The sequence below is a fragment of the Salarias fasciatus genome, chromosome 18, assembly GCF_902148845.1.
Source record: "Salarias fasciatus chromosome 18, fSalaFa1.1, whole genome shotgun sequence".
Taxonomy (NCBI): Eukaryota; Metazoa; Chordata; class Actinopteri; order Blenniiformes; family Blenniidae; genus Salarias; species Salarias fasciatus.
Genome location: NC_043762.1, coordinates 15,166,779 through 15,185,536, shown reverse-complemented (window position 1 = coordinate 15,185,536; position 18,758 = coordinate 15,166,779). Strand labels below are relative to the sequence as shown.

At 41.3% G+C, this 18,758-nt stretch overlaps 2 protein-coding genes across 3 annotated transcripts; both read left to right on the top strand.

The window, feature by feature from the left end:
• Positions 1–520: 520 nt before the first annotated feature.
• On the top strand, positions 521–7,228 carry dars2 (aspartyl-tRNA synthetase 2, mitochondrial). Its single transcript, XM_030115881.1, has 17 exons — positions 521–904; positions 1,145–1,244; positions 1,318–1,384; positions 1,491–1,592; positions 1,843–1,938; positions 2,029–2,152; positions 2,253–2,299; positions 2,462–2,568; positions 3,049–3,118; positions 3,345–3,524; positions 3,796–3,903; positions 4,001–4,063; positions 4,253–4,405; positions 4,630–4,848; positions 4,951–5,061; positions 5,472–5,547; positions 5,640–7,228. The coding sequence occupies exons 1-17, from the start codon at positions 730–732 to the stop codon at positions 5,834–5,836; spliced, it is 1,995 nt and encodes a 664-aa protein (XP_029971741.1). The 5' UTR covers positions 521–729; the 3' UTR covers positions 5,837–7,228.
• A 294-nt stretch (positions 7,229–7,522) lies between these two features.
• On the top strand, positions 7,523–17,151 carry bpnt2 (3'(2'), 5'-bisphosphate nucleotidase 2). 2 transcript variants are annotated; one of them, XM_030114194.1, is made up of 9 exons: positions 7,523–7,717; positions 7,817–8,056; positions 11,869–11,941; positions 12,066–12,212; positions 12,428–12,587; positions 12,853–12,948; positions 13,701–13,862; positions 14,002–14,136; positions 14,256–17,151. In XM_030114194.1, exons 2-9 carry the CDS (start codon positions 7,938–7,940, stop codon positions 14,396–14,398), a joined length of 1,035 nt encoding a protein of 344 aa, XP_029970054.1. In that variant the 5' UTR covers positions 7,523–7,717; positions 7,817–7,937; the 3' UTR covers positions 14,399–17,151. The 2 variants fall into 2 exon arrangements, with proteins under 2 accessions (XP_029970054.1, XP_029970053.1); XM_030114193.1 differs by having other exon boundaries at positions 7,523–8,056.
• The last annotated feature ends 1,607 nt before the right edge of the window (positions 17,152–18,758 follow it).

Here is an 18,758-nt window from a genome sequence, read left to right as displayed (position 1 = left end):
AGTGGGAATAATCGTGTATTTGATATATGTGAACAAAGTTTGGGGAGTATAGTGAATCAGAAGGAGAAAACATATTTGTGACAGCTTAGAGGGTTATTTTCAGTTTGATTATTTACAATAATTTGTTTCTATAAAGCCAAAGTCATGTGACTTGTTGATAAAACTCTGACTAAACAATGACAAAAAAAGAAGGTACATAGAAATTAAACTGATACACAGAATTCTAAATACATTTACAATGTTTATTCTTTCGTTTGCACTTCGAGTTAATTCATTATATACTGTTGTGAAGATTTCTAGACATCGGCAGATATATAATTTTCGATCACATCACAGATCGAATACTTTGGTCTAAATTCTGTCGTCACTTCCTGCTACATGTGACTGATTTATAAAAGACTGGATAGGATAAATCTGCGGCGTTGATTGCCGTATCAGCTAATCCATGCGAGTGAAAATCGTGTAAACCATCTCCGTCTTGGACCGGGAAGACCTCTAGGCGGAACCGGGACCAGATGAATTGACAGCAGTATGTTTCTTAGTTCCGGTTGTCAGCGTTAACCCTCTCACGTTGTACAAATAAAGTCGTTTTATTTTTAAGCCCTTCAAGACAGCGTCTTTCCGTCTGAGAAGATCCTGCGTGGGGTGTTTTGAAACATGCACTGAGGGGACACAGTGACGGTTCTGATCCTGTTTGGTTAACTTCACTTCAGCTTCGCTTTGAGCCAGATGGCTGCAAAAAGCAGGTTTGTGCTGCAGAGGCTGTTCAATGGACTGAGAACTCAGAGTTTATGGCTTCAGAGCTCCAAGTCGACCTCAAGTCAAGGACGCCTCCTGCAGAGAGCTCAGATCAGGGCAGTGAGCTGCTCTCATGGACTGTGCAGGTCTGCTTCTGCTCTCACAGGTACTGACACAGTCACTACAGGGGGGCAAAGCAGGAGGGCGCCGGGTACAAGAGCATCAGTAAATCCAGTGATCAGATATAAATTAAGACTCTATATAATAGTTTGGGGAGCAAATGTAGTCTCAGCTCTGTGTGATTGACTCATCCTTCCATCCTGGAACCTGGTTGAAATGAAGAGGAAATATAAGATGTAGTGACTATTAAGACTGCAATCTGTTCTCACTGTCATTTTTTTCCCAGGTCCCAGCAGTTTGTCATTCAGGACTCACACATGTGGGGAGCTCAGATCGGATCATGTGGGAGACAAAGTCACTCTGTGTGGCTGGGTCCAGTATCTCAGGTACTGTTCTGCTCAAATTCCAATTTATTCAAAACTTATTTCAGTTTTAATGAAGTGTTTCTGTCTCCAATAGACAAGATTTGTTTGTCATCCTGCGAGATTTCACTGGCCTGACACAGATTCTCATTCCTCAGGAAGAAGTAAGGAAGAATACAACAAACAATTCAACACAAGCTATAACTGGAAATGTGTCTGATTAAAACTGTTCTAACTAACAGAGATGTAACACTTTCCTCTTCTTCTAAGTCTGCCAGTGGTTTGAAATCAGCGCTGTGTGATCTCACGGTGGAGTCGGTCATCCAGGTGACAGGAACTGTGAGACTTCGTCCATCAGGACAAGAGAACAAGGTTTGCATTTATGGTTGGTTTTGAAAAATAGGGCTTCTTATCAATGCAGAAGGAAAGGGTTTATTGTATAGCATTAAATCAGTTGAAAGCAGCTCAGTGTATCATCTTTTCTTGTTGATATTTCACCACAGATTTATTTGGGGTGCAGCTTGCTGACATGATCATGCAGAAGATTCTGTATGATCTGTAAATTAGTCTTTTGTCAATTACAGTGAATGACTGTGTTTCTGTTCTTTTGTGTTCTCATCAGGGGATGCCGACAGGAGAAATTGAAGTCCTGGCAGAAAATGTCGAGATTTTTAACATATGTCAAAAGCTTCCTTTTGAAATTAAAGACTTTGTTAAAGTAAGTGTCTAATCTGACACACACACACGCATATGTCTAGTTCAGATCTTCAGGATTGAAAAGTTCATCTGTTCTCCCCCTCCTGTGTAGAAATCTGAGTCGTTACGAATGCAGTATCGGTACCTTGACCTGAGGTCGTCACAGATGCAGCAGAACCTCAGACTGAGGTCTCAGGTGGTGATGAAGATGAGAGATTATCTCTGTAATGTACAAGGTGAGGTTTAGTTTCTTCATTTGAGAAGGAGCTGTTGTCACAGCTTCATATAAGACACCAGAATAATTATTGCTATTGTGTGTGTTTTTCTCTGATGTAGGTTTTGTGGATGTGGAAACTCCTACTTTGTTTAAAAGGACACCAGGGGTATGACTTCAGTTATTACATAAACATAAACCACATTTTGAACAGCTTGTGTTTCACTATGTTGATATATGTTTTCAAAAATAAAGCTATCACATAGGATGATGTTTAATATAAAAAGCATGTAAACTGGAGTTATCCGGTAATTCTGTGTGTGTGTTTCAGGGAGCCAAAGAGTTCGTGGTTCCATCCAGAGAGCCGGGGATGTTTTACTCTTTGCCTCAGAGTCCGCAGCAGTTCAAGCAGCTTCTCATGGTGGCGGGTGTGGACAGGTGCGTGCAAAAAAAAACAACAACAAGGTTTTATGTCTCCCTAACACCACCGCCGTACCTGCAGATCCATGAATATATACTTAAAATGTCCTGTCAATGTTCAGCTTTGTGTTTCTTTTGTGTGTAAAGTGCTTTGTTTTCTGTCTCAGTTTCAGCTCTTTGTTTCTTTATCTGATTGTTTTTGACTTGAACAGGTAGATGCTTTCAGGGAATTAAAGTCAGTCTGCTGAACAGTCATTACAATTAGGCCAAACTGATGCTTTCACGTGTCAAACATGGTCAAACCAATTTGAAATAGTTTTTGTGTTATTGCCTAATATAATCTACAAAAATATGATTTTTTTTTTCATTTCTGCTGTACATTTGAGAAGCATACTTTACAAATGTAAAAGCTTATTGTAAACCCATCAGAGTAAAAATGTTAAAACTGAAGTGTTGCAGTCGGCAGCAGTGTGAGTTCTCCCTCCTCTGCTGTGGCAGATACTTCCAGATAGCTCGCTGCTACCGAGACGAAGGCTCCAAGCCAGACAGGCAGCCCGAGTTCACCCAGGTAAGGTCATGCATTGACCCCAAGATGTAACATTTGAACTCATACCTCTTTCTGAAAGCAAGATTTTTACTTGTGTTTTCAAGCAGAGAACATTCACTGAATTCCTCTCTGAAAGAACACCGAGCTTTGACAGAATTCCTAATGTTGAATTTTTATCAAGCTTTAGGCTGGATCAGTATGCAGTTTGAATGAAAATGAAGCGAACTCGTGTCCTGCTGTCTCCCAGGTGGACATCGAGATGTCGTTCGTGGAGCAGGCGGGCATCATGTCTCTGGTGGAAGGTTTGCTGCAGCACTCCTGGCCCCCAGAGAAAGGCCCCATCAAGGTTCCTTTCCACACTATGAAGTACGAGGAGGCCATGAGGGACTACGGTGTGGACAAGCCTGACACCAGATTCAATATGAAGGTGATGAACTACTGGGTTTTTTTTTTATGTTAATGGAATATTATATACTAAACTGGAAATGCCAGTTGCCTGTAGACTTTGCCTTCATAAAAGAAAACCGTTAGATAATCGTATATCTATTTTGAAGGCTCCTACTTTTGTTTATTGGTGAGAGTTGATATGTCTGTCAATTAGAAAAAGCTTTGGTTCAAAGCAGAAAATCAGGTAGAAAACTCCCTTTTCCCCATCATATGTGCCACTTTGTCTGGAGTTCTTTCTTCTGTTCCTCCAGCTGATCGACCTCAGTGAAGTTTTTTCAGCCTCGGATGTTGAGTTCCTGAGATCTGCTCTTAGCAAACCTGGAGGCACCGTCCAGGCCATCTGTGTCCCCGGAGGAGCAGTAAGTACTGGAAGATCAATATGGTGGAAACATTTCAAACACAGAAATCATTTACTGTTGTCTGTAATGACAGTTCTTGTCTTCTATTAAATAACAGAATCTTTTCACTGGGAAAACTTTGGATGAACTTAAACAAGCAGCCAAGACTCAGTTTGGACAGGTAGGTTTCTGATCAGTCTTTTTTTTTCATCAATTATTCAGATTTGATCACTGTGATGTGTGACTGTTATGTTTAAAAGCTGAAAAGAAAGAAAACCTTGATCAGCTGCTGGGCAACAGGAGAAGTACTTGCTAAAACCAAAAACCAGAGAGTTGCCTTTGTCTTCATACGCCTCTGTTTTGTCTGAAGGAGCTGAGTGTGGTGCTAATCAGAGCCGACGGGACGCTGAAGTCTCCCCTGAAGAAGCTGCTGTCTCAGTCCGTCACTGACAATCTGCTGAAGACGACTGGAGCCAAACCGGGAGACGTGCTGCTGATGGCAGCTGGGTCCCTGCACACTGTGGTAACATGTTCTAAATGTTCATAAAAAGATCCACAAGTCATAACTTTTAAAAAAAAACACAGTGTGTTTGATCTAATATCGTAGGTTGCAGTGGCTTGGCAGAATCGTTTGCCACTCCAGGTTTCCTAACTACTGACTGCTGATTGGAAAATTCCAGTATGGTGACAAACTTTTTCTTGCTCATTCTGGTTTCTCATCACTTTGTCTCTCTGCTCTGTTTGTAGCGTCCATTGCTCGGCCACCTTCGCCTGCAGTCTGCACAGCTCCTGGAGTCCTCTGGCGTGACACTCCGCGACCCCTCCGCCTTTCACTTCCTGTGGGTTGTGGACTTTCCTCTTTTCCTGCCCAAAGAAGACAAACCAGAGGAGCTGGAGTCAGCTCATCATCCGTTTACTGCTCCACTGCCAGAAGACTCACAGTTACTCTACACAGAACCACACAAGGTGCTGAAAGAGTGTTTTATAGCAGTTTCTGTCATTATTCAACATTTTCCTGGAACAAAGGTTGAGTTCCACCTCTCATATGGCTTTTTCTTTTCTTCCCAGGTTCGAGGTCAACACTATGACCTGGTGTTAAATGGCAGTGAGATTGGAGGAGGCTCCATTCGAATCCATAAGGCAGCTGAGCAGCATCACGTCTTGAAGAATATCCTCAAGGTCGACTTTTATCTCATTATGTCGGGATTCAACATGCAGTTGATTCTCTGAGGAAACACACATGATTTTATAGCTACTCTGTTGTTACAGTGTGAGGGAATGTGAAATTGATTAGATACATTGTGAGATTCATGTTGAAAAAGTCAAAATGCTAAAAAAAAAAAAAAAAAAAAAAAAAACTGACATTGGACAGATGACATGGCAGAAGACGTTTAATTTTTTTTTTTTTTTTTTTTTTTTTTTAAGAAAAATTGAATAATACTAAATGTGTTGGATTAAGAGTCACCATGACTTCTAACATGATGAAAACTATCCTTCAGGTCAGCAATAAGAAATGTTTCTCTGTTCCATAGAGAAATTGTTAATCAATTTTGTTTGTCTCGAGGTTAAATATTTTTGATTTTCTGCAGGAGGACACCACACTCCTCTCCCACTTACTGGAGGCCCTGGATTCAGGCGCGCCGCCTCACGGAGGCATCGCTCTGGGTAAGGTTGCATTTTTAATGCTGCCTTCATGTGTTTCAGGTCTAAAAGTTTAAATTCGTTGCTGATTGTCCTGTTACTCCGTGCTTTTCCAGGTTTGGATCGGCTGATCTCCATCATGGTTGGGGCAAATAGCATCCGGGATGTCATCGCCTTCCCCAAGTCGTTTCGGGGTCACGACCTCATGAGCCGCGCCCCCGACTCACTATCCGAAGAGGAGCTGAACGCCTACCATATCTCTGTCAAATGGCCAACAAAGCACGAACGATGCGAAGAAGACGAGAGGAAATGAGAAAATAATAAAACAAAGGAAAAAGGCGCTGGTTTCTCTGATGTCTGTAACCATGACAACAGAGGAGAGAGAGCGTGAGGACGAGGTGACACAGGTGTGCAGATGTCCAGCAAGAATTGCAGAGATTGTAGATTATAAAATCTGTATGAGCTGTCCAGCAGAGATAACAAGGGAAGAGAGACTTAAAGAGGCAGTGTGGATGAAAGTCAGCATAAAGGCTCTGAATCATGGGAAAATCAAACATGGAAACAACCTCAACAAGCGATTCCCTAACAAAAATGAATGAAAGATTACCACAAAGTGACTTGTGGTTGGGCTTTAACAGCTGAAAGTTGTGTTGATTTGTTTATGAGGTAACTTTCACCTGAAAAAAAAATCCACATCACTCAAGAATCAATTTAAATTTACGCACACTTGAGATAAATTATTACTTTTATAATAATACTGCTCTGAGGGAGCAGAAAGGTGTCATTAATGTGGAGAGGGAGGTCTGGCAGAGTGAAAGGATTGTTGTCATAAATGGCTTTGAAAGCATCAAGAAGAATTTTTAATTCTTAATGCATAATGATATGTTCACGTTCAACTGTTGACCACTTCTTACACTCATGGGGCAGGGCTTTTTGTTACCCATTACCATTTTCTGCAAGTGAAAATTCAGTATTTTTGATTTTAAATGGTTGAGAAAACCTTGATAAATATCAACGTTTTGACAAAGAGATTACTGTGAATGTTTTATAAAAAGCAACTGATCCCCCTAATCAAAACTGTTAACACTATTTAAGATTTTATTTGTCAAATGTAGTTTTATCAGTCAGGAGAATGAACTAATAAAGATGTGAAGGTAATTTCAAATTTTGTAAATGTCTTTGCAATTCAAATTAATAGTCAAGTATCGTAAAGAGAGGAAAATCAATATTTTTGGCATGAATGTATTGCAATTAAATCAATCTTTTATGTTTTTCTGAAAATGCACAATTAATTTGTAAAGACTGATCAAGTAATGCCATTTTTAAGGTAAAAAAAAAAAAAAAAGTGAGTATGTCAGCAGTTTTCAGATGTTCAGGAAGTTTTTTTTTTCCACAGGTGAGGAGTGTAGGAACAAGGCTTCGCATTGTTTATTTCTAACTGTGAGAACACTACCAACAGTAAACCTCTTCATGTATGTTTCATACCGTGTAAGTAAATCTAAGATGCATTTTGGCCCGAGAACATTCAAAGCTTCATAGACAAGATATAAGATTTTGAAGTGAGTCCTTTTACACACTGGCAGTCAGTGTCGAGATTTATGCACACGTGTAATGTGCTCCACAGTCTGTTTTGGTGAGGACCGTGGTTGCAAAGACAGACATCTAATGTGGATACACACTAATACAATAATCCACCTTAATGAGACGTTCTGCTGAATGTTGTTCCTTAACTACTTGCAGTATTTTAAAAATGACACTGTGTTGATTTTGTAATTCTGTCAATATGGTCGTTTTTCAGTTTTCCAGATTCCTGGCTCGATTTCAGATTCCCTGAGCTCAGGATATTTTGTTTTGTTATGGAAAAAATAGAAAAGAAACAGATTTTTGTGTAAAAAAAAAATAGTATTTAGAAAAATAAACCTTGTTTAAAAAAAAAAAATAGTATTTCATTAAAAAAATAAAAGTGTTGACCGAACGTGATGACGTCAGCTGCAATAACCCGGAAGAGGAGTGAGTCGTGACCTCCGTACGTCGGGAGGAAAAATGAGTGAACAGAGATGTGATTGTTCTGCTCTGCCATTCACACAACTCCATCCTCGGCTCGTTTCAGTGAGTTAACAGCGACGGAGAGGAGTGGGCGAGCCGTCCAAGAAACGGAATGTCGCTGCAAACAGAGAGGACCGTCGATGATCCGGTGAAGTTCGTCAGGGATGCTAAAGAGCTAGCCCACTGAGCGACCTGTGTGTTTGTGTGTTTGACAGCTTCTGCGTGTCCGTGTCTCGGCTTTTATCAGGACGCCAGGTGAAAAGCATCAGGATATAGCCACGTCAGCTACCTGATACGTCTGTCCCAGTTAACTGCGTGCTTGGTAGAATACAAAAAAAGAGAGGAAAGACTCGAATCTTACTGCGACCATGGCTCCGATGGGTATCCGACTGTCCCCGCTCGGTGTGGCGGTGTTCTGCCTGCTGGGAGTCGCCGTCATTTATCACCTGTATGCTGGAGTCATCTCCAGCCGCCTGTCCGCCTTCAGGTAACATTCATCTGTCAACACAACAAATGCTAAAACCAGTGTGTTCATCGTGGCTGGATGAATGACTCGCACAGGGGTCGGTATTGGGCCCATTTCTGTTCTCCTGATAACATGTTTTCTGTCATGCAGATGATAAAAAACTAGATCTCCGCTGAATGAAAGAGTTGTAACTCAGAGTGAAATGAAGAAAATCTTGAAAACATGATTGGTTAAAAGAAAGAAGGAGACTGCTCAAAATATTGAGAAATGCTCAGCAATGTCAGAAACCTGGCTTTGATATTGGACTGCAGTGTCATTTTTTTAATGTTATATTGACAACTTTTCCAAATGAGCCCTGTTGAATATTCAACCAGGAGGATGATCCATCAAGACTGAACTTTGTAATTCTTTACTGGCACATCTACCCAAAAGAAACTATTGAGCAATTAACAGTTCTTTCAAAACCCAACTGCTAGAATTTCAACTTATACATAAATAGGCATCCTTGTATTGGCTGTTTATTAAATTTGATCTATTTAAATATATATTTGTGTGTCGCTGAATGATTTATCACCTTCTTCCAGTTGTCACTCCAGCCCACACTGTGAGATCCTCAACACTGGGATATTTTAATGATCCTGTAACAAAACATATCAAAAAGATAAAACAGCTTTCTATTTTTATGCACCAAAATGCCTTTCTTTACCACTTAATATGTCGCTGGCAATGGCTTTTAGCAGTTTTGTTGTTTGTGTACATTTCTGTTTTATAATGTCTGTGATAGCAACGTTGATTTGAACTTCGTACATGATCAAATTTGAATAATTATACTCAACCAGGCCTTTGAGTGATCTTTCCATCTTCAAAAGCCAGGTTTTGGGTCTGCTTTGTGTGTGAGGTTTCTCCACTGTTTTAATTTCAATTATCATGTAATTAACAATAGCTACTGGAGACTAAGGATCGACCGATATGGCTTTTTTAGGGCCGATGCCGATGCCAATTATTGGTACTTATGGAAACCGATAACCGATATGTTGAACCGATATTCATTTGCAGCAAAAATGAACATTTTGGCATCAAAATGTAGCTGTGGGTGGGACATTGTTCCACAGCCCAGAGGAGTGACTTAGTAGTGAAGTGACTAGTGAAGAGAGATGTGATGTGCTCAGTGGAAAACACTTCTTCTACATTCATTATACTCAGGCCTTTTGTTTTCGTTCAGTTTATAATTGTGTGATTACTTTATTATTGTTGTTATTATTATTATTATTACTGATACATGTAATTATATTTATCACACACACACAATAATGCAGTCATCTCATCCATAACTTCCCCAAAACTCCAATATTCAACTATCTGTCGCTGCTGATAACACAACTCTTTCCTTCATTTTCTTGTATTTTGTCCCCTGTATGTCCGTGTACTGTAGGAATAAAAAATAATAATAAAATAAACAATGGAGAATCCCGGTTGAACTGAAGTTGTAGGCTACTGCAACGCTAAAAAATATGTTAAAATCAATGTTATCACTAATCGATGCGCGCCCCCGTGGGGGGAGTCATTTTTCGGCAGGCAGTCTGTTCTCGGCACGGTAACCAGTCAACCCCCGGTCGCCCCGACCGACTCGGCCCCACGCGTCTTCTGTCACGCACTCACGCCACACATTGAAAACTGGAAAAAAAAAAAAATCAGCGGTCGGTCTGTGACAGGCTTGTGTTTGATTCCTCCCGGTTCCACAGCAGCGCACCAGACACATTTACCGGTAAATTTTTTTTTCAGTTTTCAATGTGTGGCGTGAGTGCGTGACGGAAGATGCGTGGGGCCGACTTCACTGTAATCCGCTGCCGGCCGACCGCTCCTGGCGTCCCAGCGAGCGGGCTGTCCGCCGGCGTCGGGCCGCTCCTCGCGGCTGTGCAGCCGCGTGCCGTGCTCTCCGGTTGGGAGACTTGAGGACAAACTGTGTGATTCTGGTGACTGACGGGTTAGAGGCGGAGAATCTGCCTCAAGCTTCATATTTGCCGTTCTTTGGAACTGGCTAGCTTAGCTACTAGCAAGCAGAAGTTGTTTGCTCATGTGATCACATCACAATGCATTATGGGAGCCGTAGTCAAGACAACTGACTGACAACCGAGTGGTCTTTATTACCGTATTTTCTGAAAAAAAAGGCGCACCGAAATATAAGGCAGTCAGTTGGGCTTTGAGACAATTAGAGGCTTTTAGGTGCACCTTATAGTGCGGGAAATACGGTAAAAAAATTTTTTATCGGATATTGGTGGAAAAAAAGGCCGATGCTGATTATTAGAAAAATGCCCAATATCGGCCGATATTATCGGCCAGGCCAATAATTGGTCGATCCTTACTGGAGACATGCAGAATTTGCTGTAGGATGACACGTCTGCAGTTTTGTGCAAACATGTCCTTTCATAAGAGTTTCATGGTTGAATGGAAACTGTCCTAAGTCAAAAATCCAAGCAGTCTGGCAGTTAGTGCCGGAAGAAACTCGATCTTACAGCGCGTGTCAGATACCACTGATCTTAACACCACAGTTCATGAAAACTGGATAAGTGTTCTTTCACGTCGCCTGTGGGACAGAAAATGGTTTTGTATGCAGCCTTTAAAACGGAGCGCCGACCCTGGATGTCAGGATGATGACTGTGGCTGAATGAAATACCAGTGGAGGGAGGTGCCTGTTTGACAGGCTCTCCGAGACGCCGTGAGATTATCGCTTTGTTATGCTTTATTGTCAAGTAGTGTCACCCAGGATTACGTCAGTGTGATCATCTTAAAGTAATGGGAAGTGCTGTAGCCATCTCCCTGTATTTAAGGTTACTTGCCTGGTAAACGAGTGGCTGTGTGTACTGAAATTTAAAACTTATAGTTCGACGTACAGAACAGTTCTCTGAGCAGGTGGCTTTTCCTTTGTGTTGTGGATAGATTGTTGTGGTTTCAGGCTACATTGTTCTCAGTGTTTCGATTTTTTAACACGATCTGACTCTGAGATCAGGACTGTAATTCAAACCGTCTGTTATCGTTCGTTATGAATTTGGCTTTGTGTTTTTGATAAAAGGAATCAATGATTTTGTTGAATGAAAATTTAGTCTTTAAAGTGGTGGATAACGCCTCCACCAGGATTAGGAAATGATCACAACCAGAGCACGGGAATACAGTCTTATTGTAGCATGGGGAAGAATTTATTACAGCATCCTCATATTGTAACAGTCCTAATAACCTGCTAAACTGGATTTACCTCGACTCACCAACCCTTTATGACTCCCGAGCAAATATTTGCTTCCATTGCTCAAGACTAAGAAGGATTTAGAATAACTCTAACTCATTAAAATGGAGAGTTTCTAGCCAGAGGCTGTTAAGCCTCATACTCTCAGATTTATTGAATCTCGAGAATTCAGTAGTTGGACAGACGAGAGGAAGATTCTTTGTGTAAGTAAAACGTTTTCCATTTTTAGACTGACTTCAGGGAAAGAGTGTGTACAGAAGCAGCTCAGGAGTTTGGAGGGTGTTGAAAGGTAAAACTGGGCCCTTCTGCTAGCTCAAAAGTGTTCCTGTTACTTGGATTTCAGCGAGGAAACACTGGATCAGTGCAATTATCTTCCAAGACAGTGGCTCGATTGTAAGATGCTGAGTATGAGCATGAAATAGCCGTTGTTTTACAGGATCAGCAGCGTCCAAATCTCCTCATGTCATTCACCGTCCTGAACGTGATAAGTCTGAAGTAGTTTCACCAGATTTGCTGTGAAGAAAGGTTAAAGCTTTTTTTTTTTTTTCGTTCAGAAGCTAACATTCTGTCTCTGTGTGCTTCTATACTTCTACAGACAAAAGAGGAAGGTGGATCTGAGGGACCTGCTGGCCGTCTCAGTGGAAGCTGCTATACTCGGTGGCAAAGAGGTCAAACAAAGTGCTTTTTTCCCTTCAGTTTTTTTACTGTAGTCATGAAAGAAACCCCAGATTTATTACATCGACGTATATTGACCGTTGAGAAAAACGTTTGGTTTTTTTTTTTCTACCAAAGGTGAAAAGGGTGCGTGAGTCCAATACCCTGAACGAGAAGTCGAAGGGAAAGACGAAGGAGGGAGCCAACGACCCTCTGACTATGGGCGACCTGATGTCTCATCGAAAAATGTTCAATCTACTGAAGAACACTTTTCCTGATGTCAAGGTCGGCACAACAACTGCAGCCATGCAGGGGTTTTTTTTTTTTTCATGCTTTTTGATTTGTTTTTTAAAATATGTCATGTGTAATTAATAGATCCCTTTAAGGTTAATCCACCGGTTGGATTGACCTTAAAGTGCAAAACAAATAAATAATACCTGCAGTTTAAGTAGCTTTCATTCCTAATACGTGTAGATTGCCCTGTTTGTGTCTGTTTCCAGGTGAACAGTGAGGAGTTTGACACCGTGGTGGATCCGACCGTGACGTGGAACAGAGACATACCGGCCGACATTCTGGACAAGATCGACGGGGGAAAAGACATTCCTCCGGAGACCCTCACCGTGTGGATCGACCCTCTAGACGCAACACAGGAATACACAGGTGTGCATGTCAGTTCCAGCCGTTCATGTGAAACATTCAGTAGGAGCTGGGTTAAAAGGAGAACACGGCGAGCTGTCCATAGACTGGTTAGATTTAACAAAATAGCCACGCATAGCTGTCTTTTGTTCTTTCCGCTGTTCATCCTTGTCTTGTTTTCATCTCAATCTTCTAACTGCTCTCTCTCACCCGTGTAATCATCTTCTCTCTTTTGCCTTTCTTTGTCTGTTTTATCTTTCTGAATCTTCCCTCGTCTCTCACTCTGCAGAAAACCTTTCCAAGTACGTGACCACGATGGTTTGTGTGGCTTTAGAGGGAAAACCAGTGATCGGCGTCATCCATCAGCCATTCACTGGCTTCACTGGTCAGTTTGCTGTGCCTTTGTTTTTTTTTTAACGATGAAATTAAAGTTTATTTTGTTATATTTTACTTCATATGCTTTCATTATCTTATTGGAACTTTTCTCATGTTATTATTTTTTTTTTAATTCATCTCCATTTTTTTGTTTCATTGTCTTGTGCTTTTTACTTTGCAGCTTTATAGGTACAACTTTTTTTTTTTTTTTTTTTTGAATTTTGAAAAGTTGATTGTGATAAATATGGCCTCTGCTTAAAATGAAATCATGTGACATTCTGATACATACAAATAATTTTAAAAACTGATTTTTGTATTCTGAAGACCAGCATTTCAAAGAATAATACAAAAAGGTTTAATTTCTAAAAAGGAACCCTGATAAAGTCGAGGGTTTTGAGGGTCTTGTATAATTTTTCCAGATTTGATTTTCTTTTGAAGGTTTATTCACCTTCAATTGATCATATTTCTTTAAGTTTATGAAAATTTGCTCCATTCACATTTTAGAAATCAGTTTGTTGAGCTCGAATCTGAGCTCTTTTGACAGCGGCTGTTGTTCTGTGTGTGTGTGTGTGTGTGTGTGTGTGTGTGTGTGTGTGTGTGTGTGTGTGTGTGTGTGTGTGTGTGTGTGTGTGTGTGTGTGTGTGTGTGTGTGTGTGTGTGTGTGTGTGTGTGTGTGTGTGTGTGTGTGTGTGTGTGTGTGTGTGTGTGTGTGTGTGTGTGTGCGCGCGTGTGTGCGTGCACGCCTCTCGGTGCTCCTCTCAGCCTGGGCGTACGTCGGTCAGGGTTCCAACATGCAGCCTCGGTCCTCCTACAGCTCCAGCCCTGCTAAAGTCATCGTGTCCCGCTCCCACTCCGGGAAAGTTCAAGGCTTCATTCATAAAGCTTTTGGGACCAACACGACCATCATACCAGCCGGCGGCTCAGGTGAGAAGAGAGCTGAACTGAAATCAGTCACGTTTCCCGCTGATACCATCATTCTGTATTTCCTTCTGTCTTCATGTCTTTGTCCAAGTAAAAAGAGAAGCTAGAAGCAACGGTTTGTTACGTGCTGTGTGTTTTTCAGGATACAAGGTGCTGTCCCTGCTGAAGATGTCTGTGAGTGACGCCAATCCGATAGACGAGGCAGATGTTTACATCCACGTCACTTTTATCAAGAAGTGGGACATCTGCGCCGGGACGGCAATACTGAATGCAATGGGTAATGTCCCAACTTTCATTCGACAAACCAATTCACTGAGAGGATCTGAATATCAGGTTTTGTTTTATCTTAATGTGTCTAAGTTACTTTTTTTATTTTTATTTCCTGTCGTTTTGTAGGAGGCCACCTGACAACTCTGAAAGGAGAGAACATTGACTTCAGCGGGTCTCCATCGAATGAGGGAGGCCTGGTGGCCAGTGTGGGTCTGGACCATAAGGCCTTAGTGAAAAGACTACCAGATCTGGATTTTGACAAGAACTGAGACTTGAGCCACTGGCGGTTTTGTTGAGGTTTTGAGGAGGGAGGCCGGATTCCTTCTGTCACTACAAACATGAACAAGCCTGCATGATTTCATCACTGCGGGACATCAGAAATGTACGAACCGGAGCGAAGTGAACCGTTCTCCTCTCCATGAGAACACACACACCCTAACAGGAGTAGAGGTGCTCCTTCTTCTTCTTCTTCTTCTTCTTCTTCTTCTTCTTCTTCTTCTTCTTCTCCTCTCATACACAAACGTACCGTTACATTCGCCTGCAGAGGACTCCGGGATGATTCTGTGAAATACTGAACTGAGAAGCACAACACTGAGTGAGGGCTCTGCTTTTGGATTTAGGCTCCATAGAATAAACCTAAACATCTTAGTGAAACTACAGTATCATAAGCAAAAAAAAAAAAAAAAAGGTCTCAATGGACGAGAGAACCATTGTTTTATGAGATTACTGGCCATTTGACTGCATTTCACCATCAGACCGTCTGTTCACCAGCACACGAGCCCTGCAGCAGCACATCGCACTCTGCAGCTTCTGACAGACGGTGGACGGCGACGCCGAGAAGGGGAGTGTCTGTCCTCGGTCGACTCCATGGACCGTACACCCGCCGGAGACGCAAGCATCGCTTGACCTTCACTCAGAAAGACATCCAGAGATTTTCACAATAAACTGCAAAAGGTTTCTGTCAGCTGTGTCACAGATAATTACAAAAAAAAAATAGAAAATTACTTCCTCAGTAAATGTTTTTAATTGACTGTTGTATTAGCCCCTCCATAATTTTCTTTTATATCATTTTCGTTATATCCAGTCATAGTTGTTATTTTTTTTTACACCTACATACAGTACAAAAATACGAAAGCAAATAACAGAAGCAGTGACTGTCGGTTTTAATCCCGAGTCTGAGCTGGAATCACTCAAAAATACAAACAGCTTCAGGTCGTCTTTTATCTCCTTCAAAAGCCTGTAAATCCAGTCATGAGTCAGACTTTGAATCTCAGTCACGAGGAACGCGTCAAGGTCGCGGCGGCCCACGGCGTTGCTTTCTTCCCTTTCTCTCTTTGCGAAGTGCGCTGGTCTGAGTTCTTGCGTTGATGTGGATCCGGAGCGGAGGATCACGCTCCGCAGATTAATGCAGCAGAGCTCGCAGCCTGGACTGCAGAGTGTGAGCAAGCGTCTCCGTCTCGTTTCATCCAGACAAAGTCATTTACGTTTTTAAGTAGTTATGCCACAAGTTTTTAAAAACCCGTCCTCCCAGTCAAACGTCTCTGGGCCTGTGAACACAAGGCGGACTGGCGTTTTCATTCTCTCCTCTTTGACTCTTTAACCAGTCATATATTTTGGGGGATACTAAACTGTGCGCTGTTTAAGTGCACTTGCATGGTATTTATATGTCACGGTGTCACGTTTTGTCCTTTGTTCTACTGACTGTAGGTCTTTGTGTCCCATTTGCTACGAGAGAGACATTTTTAACAAACCCCAAGAAAAGCAGGAAAAAAAGTGTTCAAGAACGGCATAAAGTGAAGATGTGCTCGCTACGAATCGTCCTCGTGTTCAGTTTTCTCTGCTCCCCTTTTTAGACTTTAGGATAGAAATAATTTTAAAGAAATTTTGCAAATATATTAAAAGATAAATGTTGGTGCTTGATGTTGTGCCTCCGATCAAACTTAGAAATAAATATCTAGTAGAAGCTGTTGAAGGAATTTCTTATGGGAGATATTCTGATTTGAGTGCCTTTGATCTGCAGATAAGATCAGTGTTTGTTGAGAGGTCGGAAACACTTTGGACCCTGCTTCTTGCATGAGGTGTTTAATAAAAGAAAAAAAAAAAGTGCAAGCAAGAGATGATTAAAAACAAGGTCCACACTATTTTACGTCTGAGGCTGTGTCGCGCTGCTCGGGGCTCCGGCTTTATGTCAGAAGTATATATACAGTGTCTGCCATCTAATGTCTTGTTGATTATAAATCATCTCAGTGCATAAAAAGAAAACAAATAACTTCTTCTTTAACACAGCAGTTTATGTTTTTACAGACAATATGTGTCGATGGTTTAAATTCAAAAAGGAATGAAGTGCTGAGTCTGTGGTTGGTCGATGGTACGAGTGGGCCTTATGAAACTGTTGTTACAGGAGACTGTTGATGAGCTTTTTTGGGATGTGCTTTTGCAGAAGCAAATTTAGAATTTTATTTTTAAAGACTTTTATGTTTCATGAAATCAGTCAAGTTCGACACGTTGCTTGATGTTTTTGATCCGATCTGACTTTAGGGACTTGAATTCAGGCAGCTAAAATCTAACATCCTATTTCACAGTGCCAGCTCCTGTCAGTGTTTTATATTTTTGGAGCGTTCAGATAGAATTATCACGGACCTGTCATGATGGGGAGGATACTGGCTGTTGACGTTCACGTTAAAGTGCAGATTTACAGTGATGTGCCAGATGAATGATTACTTTCCAGTCTAATTGCTATAATTAATAAATCAGCTTGATTGCTCGAATTCAGATACAAAGGACACAAAACATGTTTACACTATTTTCCATGTATTTTAGTAGTATATGCTATTGGACACTGTCTGCTCATGGTGACTTTTTTTTTTTTCTTTTGGTTTATGGAGTTTTGTGGACCTCTGAAATGCCAGGGATTACATTTACATTTATTTTAAATAATGCTAAACATTTGAGGGTTGGAAAAAAAAAAGCCCCAAAAAGAAAAACACCCATGTTTGAATCCACTGCAGTAAATGCAGATTTAGTAGTAATTTGGGTAAAGTGTTGACTCTATAACACACATACGAGGGTAAGGAGGACTGGTGTTATGCATTATTGCTTTCGGGGTGGAAGTCAGGTGGTAAAAAGTCCATTCATATGTTAAGACGGTGAAATGTTACTGGAAGGCTGGAGGACGGCGTGTGTTCGATAGCGCTGCTCTGTAAGTCGTTCATCCTGCTTCTGCTGTGAATTTTCAATAATAAAGAAAAATTACAAAAAAAAAAAAAAAAAAAATCCCGGTGAGCATGATGACATGAAGTGAGTCTCATTTGGTCTTATTTTCTCATGAAGAAAGTTTACACTGAAAATATTGACACCTCTGACAACACAGGTTTGGATTGAGTCTCATGTTCAGATGTCTGTTTTATAATATTTTTCTTACACTACATATATATTAGAGATGATAGAACTGTATAAATGCCCTGATCGTGCTGGAGCTCAAGAGCGTTGTTGGAGTCAGCATGCAGGCGCAGAGAGAACAAAGAAATCATGTTTCCCTGAGCCTCCTGTCTGTTTTTAAGATAAGATAAGATAAGATAAGATATGACTTTATTGATCCCACGCTGGGGAAATTTCACTGTTAAAAGAAGAATACCACAGTAGCAAATAAATATAAAAAAAGAAAAACAAGAACACAAAGTGCAAAAAAGTTTGCAGGCATGCATTGCACACATTTTGCAGGCAACACCGTGCACATCCTTAGCACCACAAACAGGAGGATGGGGCATGCGCCACTGCCCATAAATAGGTGGATGAGTATGCAGACCAGAGGAGGCAAAAAGCACATCAAAAACACCACACAGGGGAATTAAAACAGCGGCATCGTGGAGTCTGACAGACGCTGGAACAAACGACCTGCGGAAACGCTCCTTCTTACACCGAGGGTGCACCAGTCTGTTGCTGAAGGAGCTTTTCAGCGAGTTCACAGTTTGGTGCAGAGGGTGGGAGGAGTTTTCCATGATGGACAGTAGTTTGGCCAAAGCCGTCCTCTCTCCCACCACCTCCATGGAGTCCAGGGGGCAGCCACAGGCTGAGCTGGACCTTTTCTTGTCTCGTCTTGTTTTAAAACAACTGATAGTGAAATTGCACATCCAATCAAGCTATACTCTCTGTCGTCTTGCTGCTGAAACCCGTCTGAACTCAAATTTCACACACACGCTCAGTGTGATATTCCAATAAGCGTTGAGGTTTTATTCTCTGAGCTGTTAAGACAGAAGAGTTACAATAAAACAATTCTTTGAACAATCAGATATATTCATAGATTGATAGATAAAGCAGGAGCTGAGAAATATCAATTTGTATTCATCCAAGCAGAAGATTGAGCTCTACCAAAACACACAATGTTTGCTGAAACGCGACAACTGCAGTTTCCTCCTGCTTTGTCCTACTTCTCCTGTGATGATCAATATCACAATGGATGTCAGTTTAGCCTGGTAGGAAATCTATGGTGGGTTGATAGACCTCAGTGGGCAACGCAGAAATGGACAGAAGAAAGAAATCAATTCTGTCAGCAAAGGTTTACATGCATTATGTTAAAAGGAGCTTAACTGCATCTGCAAACTGCAATCTGGTTTTTTTTTCTGTTTCTTT